At 40.2% G+C, this 8,161-nt stretch overlaps 1 protein-coding gene across 1 annotated transcript; it reads right to left on the bottom strand.

Annotated features, from left to right (window-relative positions):
- Window positions 1–1,360: 1,360 nt before the first annotated feature.
- LOC138705723 (gustatory receptor for sugar taste 64f-like) lies at window positions 1,361–7,069 on the bottom strand. The gene is made up of 4 exons (XM_069834293.1): window positions 6,964–7,069; window positions 3,068–3,228; window positions 1,570–1,659; window positions 1,361–1,483 (listed from the first exon to the last, which is right to left on the bottom strand). The coding sequence occupies exons 1-4, from the start codon at window positions 7,067–7,069 to the stop codon at window positions 1,361–1,363; spliced, it is 480 nt and encodes a 159-aa protein (XP_069690394.1).
- Window positions 7,070–8,161: the final 1,092 nt, after the last annotated feature.

The following is an 8,161-nucleotide window of genomic DNA, read 5'->3' as shown; positions in this document are numbered from 1 at the left end:
TCGTTTAAACTGAATACTTATCTCTGCATTTATCTTACTCTGGTATTCTTACTTTACCTAACAGACAACACAGTGATCATTCTCCCCCTCGAAATTAAAATATTCCTTATTAAATGTTGTTGTTGTTGTTTTCTAATGCCAGGTGTTTGACAAAAAAAGTCATTTGACCTCTTGCACTCCAATATTTTTCAAAGATATTATCATGACCAGCCACTGAAGCACAGATTTAAATGGCAAGTTGTAGCCGATTTAAGTGAACACCATATTTTAACGTTTTGGTGGCTACTTCATTCACACACAACCTCCAGAATGTCTGGAGAACCACACCAGCTGTTGGTCGACGGGTCCATTGGACCTAGCTGGGAGATCTTGTTGATCACCAGCTTTCCCTCCTTAAGCCACTGGAGGACGATTTTAGTGCCATAGCAGGTCAGCACTAGGAACAGAAAAGTAGAAAGAGGAGGAAAGAAAGGGAAATGAACCCCTAGGCCTCGAATGCTCGAATGCCGTTGGGGTCGAAGAAAGTAAGAGTTCAGTCAGAGGACTCGATAGGAAAGGGTAAAGAGGGAATTAGGTATTGAATAGAGGAAAATTATACCAAATTCGGTCATTAACTCATCAAGCTGACCAGTGCTAATGAATGAGTAGCCCCTCCCTTTAGTTCAGCTTGTAAAATTATGCTTACTAACAGCTGCACCACGGGAAGGTAGGGATGGGACATTGGGTATTTGTCCAGGTTGGTTCCTTAAAGCCTTCAATGGGAAGGATTAATGGCTCTCCCCCCTGTATCCGACAGATACTCAAGAAGACATAAACAACACTGATATTGCATGTTTTCAATTTGCACCCACTGCATTGTGCGATGTATAACAAAGTTTTTCCAGGTATAAAAATACGGCAGTATGCGATTTACCTTTCATACATTCAGAAAATATATTATGATGAACTGTAACACTTGCATCCATGAAGCAAAAGATAATAATTATATTTATTTCATGCCTGTCTGTCATATGTAGAAGTTGTTGCAGTTGTTGTATTTGTTTGTGTTGATTGTGTGTTGTCAGTTGTAATCAAGATGTACAATTTTTATATCTGACGGGGTAGTAGGTAATTTGGGGACCACAGTAACTTGGATCCAGCATTGAAAGTCAATCAATGAATTTGAGCCACATTCATTACAGATTAATTATTTCGTACCACATTTAACCTTTTGTGGTGCATCGCTAATACAGCAATCTTAGCCCTCAAAGAGAATGAATTAAATTCTAGAAGAAAGCTGAGGCTTGGATTTAGCCATGCGGGGTGGTCAAAGTACAGAGGATCTCTTCAATACAGCGTCTACTGTATAGACTAGAGCTGTCTAATTAGAGAAAGACTGATCTGCGATGCTGAGGCAAAGCGCCGTAGTATTGGTAGTGCTGATGCCCGAAGTGTCACGGAACTGCACCAGCACCACCTCATACGTAACGATGGTGCCAGCGAGCTAAAAACATAAGAAGAGACTATGAAGAAGATGATGATGATGATGATGATGATGTTAAATGTGATTGAATAGAGCGACAAACATACCGTGAGGAGCAGTGTTCTTGTGACGGGAAAGAACCGGAGGCCAGTCAGGGCCACAGTGTCCGTGGTCATTTGCACCAGCAGCCGATGTGCCTGTAAGGAGAAAGCATTAGTCAGTTGAAAACGGGAGAGTTCCGTAAAAGCTTCGCAATGAATAAAGTAATATGTGCATGGAATTTGCGCAGTATCCAATATTCAACATCTTACAAATACACAGTAATGACTTCAGGTTAATTCCTGCTATGTGTGATATATCATCTCAAACGTAACATGCTGTTACAGAATCTCTGAGAAGCAAACATTCTCATGGGGACAGATAAGAAAGTTAATTTTTTCTTTCATCATGTTAAAAATGTCAAAACAAGTATTTATACACATTTTGGCCACTCGACCGCAATTACGAGGCTGTCCGGAAGGTGATTTTCTTTTTAAAGATAAAAAACACAATTGCATGGAAAGGTTTATTGGAACAGATACAGCAATTGTTGCGCTATTTGTCAACGTATCCCCACTGGAATTGAGACATTTGTCATACCATAGGACCAATTTTTGTATCCCTTTATCGTAGAAGTTAGCAGCCTGGGATCAGAACCTGCGTTTGGCAGCTGTCTGCACCTCTCTGCCGATCCCATGACATGGCAAATGTCTCAATGTTGGAAAATAGTTAAACAAATTTTTATCTCTTCCAATCAATTTGTCCTGTGAAATTGTGTTTTCTTTCTGTTAACGGCGTCTAGCGAACTTATTTTTTTTACGGCCTTCGGTAATTGCGGTCGAGTGGCCAAAATTTGTATACCTAAGCACTTGTTTTGACAACATTAATATGGTGAAAAAATTTAACCTTTTCATCTGTCCCCATCAGAATGTTTGCTTGTCAGAGATTTAGCGTTAACAGAGTCAAAGGGAATACATTCATTTGTTAATTAGTTAGTTCGCTCGCTCACTCACTCACTTGCTCACTCGCTCGCTCGCTCATTCACTCACTCACTCACTCACTGATCCATCTATCCATTCAGGAAGAAAAAGGCAAATCAGCGTCAAACAATTTTGGACGATATGGTGAAGTCTCTCTACCACAAGCTTCCCGTAATGCTGTGGCATTGTCGAGCATTCTTGCCTCTTGCAATCTGAATTTTAATGAAGCAACTTTGTTCATATTTGCTAAACATTTTAGAGCACTACAGATAACAGTCTACAAAATAAATTCACTACCGCTACAAATATCTTATAAATGAGATTATTGCCCTCAAACTCACAGATAACACACATCATATTCTCTTCTTTCTCATTGTTATCAGCTTGCATCATTTACCGCTGATAGCGCCACATGCAAACGTTGTTGCCACTAATTATTGAATGACCCATGTATTAACCATTATGAAACAAACTCTCTTTCTTTCCCCTCTCACACAGCTCACATGCCAGGTCTCGCCTCCTCACCTATACAGCAGTTTATGATTGATAAGTGGAATAATAAAGTAAGACTAGTGTGCTTATTCACTTCCAGATGGTAGCTGTGGGTGGGCACGTCGTACAGCACGCCGCTGGCTGCCAGACTCTCGTCGATGATGTTGACTGCGTACAGGTTGACGGCATGGCCCTGCACAGCAGGACTCCGAATGACCGTAGAAATACACCTTCTCCACCAAGGACGCCGTGTTCCTGTGGGTACCAACCAAGCCAGGCATGAGTTCAAGGTTGGTACAATTTTATTTTCAATCAAATCAGACAAAGTTATTGTAAATCTAAATTTCTGTTCCACATCAAATTTTGCTTAGAATTGAAACAAAATTAATTCCATTTTGGATTGATAGTATAAAAACGTAAGTAGTTTTGCTTAATTCTATACTAGCCCCTGATGCAAAGGGGAAGGGAAAAGGAAAGGAGATCCCCCCCCGCCCATGTCCTTTTCGTTTACACCGCTTTAGGAACAAACACACAGTAACGCACTGTGCATCAGTGGTGGATTTTAGGCGACCAGCGAGAGCCGAAAGCTATGATGCCTGCCTTATACAATCTGTCATTCAGCAATTTGCCTACCTGTCTACTCGTATAGGTCCGAAACATGCCTGGAAATGTGGAGTGGGAAGTTAAGGGGTAGTCTGCAGTGACTCGATTGAGTTATTAACGTCCAGGCCTGTTTTATACCAATAAAAATGCTGGGGAAATGGGAGGAAACGCATGCTTGCTAAGGGAATTGGGGCTAAGAGAAAATGTCTCTGTGAGCTCGTAGCTTGTTGGTCAGTTGGCTTACTTCGATGTTTCACGTTTCATATGAAGGAACATTAGAGAATTTTGAAGGAAATATCGGAAATAGACGAACCTATTAGCTACCACATGAGGGGGTGAACGTAGCAGGACAGAATAGTGAGAAGACAGGATCGCCGAAGATAATTATATATATTAAGTTGGTTATTTAACGACGCTGTATCAACTACTAGGTTATTTAGCGTCGATAAGATTAGTAATAGCGAGATGGTATTTGGCGAGATGAGGCCGAGGATTCGTCATACATTACCTTCCATTCACATTACGATTGGGGAAAACCTCTGAAAAAGCTCAACCAGGTAACCAGCCCAAGCCGAGATCGAACCGGAGCCCGAATGCAACTTCAAACCGGCACACAGTGTGCAATTTTCCCGATCTAGGTGGACAAAAATCAAATTTCAACTTGTTTAGTGATGCACAGGTGAATATGAATTCATGTTCTTTAACATTTGAAGAATGTTATGACTAAAGTTGAGAGATTTGTGCGGTTTGTCGTCAGGTTGCCTGTACATAGACGTTACACAGCTGTATGCCCAGTGCCTGTGTTGACTTCCGACGTAAACAAACCATGCGAAGGGTACAGCCTAAAAATGACAAATGCAACACTCCGTTAAGGTCTAGCAGATGACAATATACAAATATGAGGAATCTGTAGAAACATTAGTATAGTTAGGAGAAGAAACTTGCCTTTATGATTCATCCATAGCTTCAGAGCCATCACAAGCCGAATTGCACTCCACTACTAACATTCTTAAATTATCGAATGTCAAACGTCGTCGTCGATCACTCACACAGGTTTTGAACTGCGAAAAGCTTCTTTCAATGTCACAGGACGTCAACGGTGCATATGTCAAGTATACTTTCCTATCGTCTGATGATGTTGCATTATTCAGCATGTTACAAATTGTTAAATAGTTCTTATTTTTCTGTTATTTATTCTTTATTCTCTGTGTGCAAGGTCCTGGAGGTCCTTCCTTGATTTTTTCTGACACTTCTTTTATTATTGCTATGCAATCAGATACATAGTCTTTACGGAGCGTTGTCTGATTCGGAACGCTCTGCTTGGTATATTTTTGGAAAAATCCTCGAACGGAATGTGTGTTTTAATCATCATCGCACATATATCCTTAGCAAATTCTGATTTTGCGTTTCATACTAATTTTGATGTTGAGGGAATCACCACCTTTAAAGCGCGTGAAATATTGTCTTTATATTTTCTGCTGTTACGTCTTTCTACGTAATACTTCCTACACAATATTTTAATTTCATACTCACACACTGTGCATACAATTGTCTGCTTAGTTGCCGTCGTTGCAGGTAACTACTGCTCACTACGTCAGTTCACCACTGCAGTGTATTGGACTATGAAGGCCTGTGTTCATTCCGTGTTGTTATGATAAGACGGCAGGTAGGCACATGGATAGCATGTAGTTGCATTTATTTTGGTCGCACTGGTCGTAGTTGTTCACCTGTCTGTCCACCTATGCTCCCTGTCGAGTCAACGTGTTTTTCGTGCTGCGCACAAACCCCTCATCTTTAGTTATAAGCAGACATCGAGATTTTGGACCCGATAGAATAAGTTTACTAAGTCCATACTATAGGCAGCTTTTTCACTGTGTTAGAGGGGGATGGGAGTCGGCAGAAGAAGAGGCATGTGTACATGAAACCCAGTTCAGTCCAGTCTGCTGGTGCTGTACAGTGACGTTCCAAAAAACAGCAACTAATTTATCAAACATTAAAGTAAAACGATTGTTAGAGGAAAAAATTCTATTGGACCAAAAAATTAATGTTTACATATATTAAAATAAACAAACCTATAATGCGAAATTTTCAAAATAAATTAATATGCATTTCCTTTCGGCTTCTGTCATAAGCACAAGTGCAATACTTACTCAACACACATAATAATCCTACACAATATACACAACTTATGATGTACAATACATGGTACTGTTACAATGTAGCCTACTACAACACACATTCTGAAGGTCTCAAAACTAAATTTTCTTCGGTAGTCAGCAAGACAAAGTTTATATTGGGAGACGCTCCGCTCTACATCACATGATGTAACGGATTTATTTTATTTTAGTAGGTTATTTTACGACGCTTTATCAACATCTTAGGTTATTTAGCGTCTGAATGAGATGAAGATGATAATGCCAGTGAAATGAGCTGCGGTCCAGCACCGAAAGTAACCCAGGATTTGTTCACATTGGGTTGAGGGGAAAACCCAGAAAAAAACCTCAACCAGGTAACTTGCCCCGACCGGCAATTGAACTCGGGCCACCTGATTTCGCGGCCAGACGCGCTAACCGTTAGTCCACAGGTGTGGATGATGTAATGGATGCAAAACGAAAAAACACTAAGTCATTGAAATCTATTTTCGCTAACCCAGCAGTGTCCGTAGACCTCTTCCCTGCTAGCATGTCTTTTATGTCACAGAATATCGCATACAGTGAGTGTAAAAAGTATTCGCACGGTGGGTAATAAAAATATATAGTAGTAATTAATGTGCTTCAAATCCTATACTCTCAACTTTTTAGACATGAACACAAGTTAAGTACAAGTATACACATTCTCTGTTATTTGTTTACATATAAACACAAAATTAATTGCACAATTCTCAAAATAAACAATTATGTTTGATTAAAACACAATGATACCAAAGAAAAATACGAAGAAAAAGTATTCGCACACTGGTCTCACTTAAGTCAGTTCCTTTTCAATTTCAATACTTTGGAGGGTAGCCCTTGCATTTTAGAATAGCCTCTAACCTCCTGGGGATAGAATTAACTAAATTTGAAGTAATACTTGCCGGAATGTTCCACTCTTGTACAATTGCAGTCTTTAGAGACTCTTTGCTGGTAATATGCCTGATTCTAAGTCTTATTTCTAAATAATCCCAAAGGTCTCGATTAGATTCATGTCTGGTGACTGGGGAGGTGTCTGAAGGTATGAAGGGATGCTATAGAGAATCCACAGTCGAGTATTGTGGGCCGTGTGTTTGATTCTCTTTAATTGTTCGTATGATTGTTCTGCCACTGTATTCGTTTATTTTCCTCTGCCGGCCACTTCTCCTTAAATTTCTTTCCCCGCATCTGTCTATGATTCCCTTGATGGTTGACTTACCTCTATTCACAATCGCTGATGTTTCACTCAGTGCTTTACATTGATTATGCAGACGAATAATAGCAGCCCTTTCTTTCTTAGAAGTTTCCTTCCCTCTGAGTCCCATTTGGCGTGATAGCTATATACTACTTGTGATTCTAGAATCAAACTGACTTGGAACATGCATTAGGAGCATTTTCTTAGTACCATGTGCCTACTGCGTTCCGGATGAATGCTTTTATTCGTCAACAGAGTTAAGTGTGCGAATACTTTTTATGCTGTAGTTTTGTTAGGCATTCAATTTACTGAACTATGACAGAACCTACATGCAAAATTATTAAAATTTATTGTGTGTATTTGCTATGTGATGCATTATTATTATACGTGAACAGTTTATTTCATACCAAGAATTAATAATACTTCATTTAAGATGAAAGAGTGATGGAACGGAGAAAAATTCTCTCCGGCGCCGGGAGTATATATATGACGTAGTGCAGAGGGCGGCCACTAGAGGGAACCCAAGAGATGGAGCTTAATCTGAGACGATTCTAACCGGCGTCGGGGTTGTATCCGGCGTGGCTTAGTGGATAAAGCATCAGCACGTAGAGCTGAAAACCCGGGTTCAAATCCCGGCGCCGGAGAGAATTTTTCTCCGTTCCATCACTCTTTCATCATATGATGACGCAGAATATCTGCATGGAAATATCATATGTACTTCGGTACATCAAAATATATATGATATGCGTAATAAATCACTTTGTGATTTAAGACGGCGCCTATACCGTCGGATCCCGGCCAACCAGTCACTCATTCGAGTGCACCTCAACACATGTATGGACTTCGGTCCTGCGTTCATAGACATCTATGACGTAGTGCAGAGGGCGGCCACTAGAGGGAACCCAAGAGATGGAGCTTAATCTGAGACGATTCTAACCGGCGTCGGGGTTGTATCCGCCGTGGCTTAGTGGATAAAGCATCGCACGTAGAGCTGAAAACCCGGGTTCAAATCCCGGCGCCGGAGAGAATTTTTCTCCGTTCCATCACTCTTTCATCATATGATGACGCAGAATATCTGCATGTAAATATCATATGTACTTCGGTACATCAAAATATATACTTCATTTAAGGTTCAATTTGTAATAAAAACATCGTTGTGCGAATACTTTTTACATTCACTGTATATTCTTAGACTAATCAGATAGATGCACAGATAAAAACT

Source organism: Periplaneta americana, chromosome 9 (assembly GCF_040183065.1).
Source record: "Periplaneta americana isolate PAMFEO1 chromosome 9, P.americana_PAMFEO1_priV1, whole genome shotgun sequence".
NCBI lineage: Eukaryota > Metazoa > Arthropoda > Insecta > Blattodea > Blattidae > Periplaneta > Periplaneta americana.
Note: the sequence above shows the minus strand (reverse complement) of the source record. Positions and strands in the feature narration are given on the sequence as shown.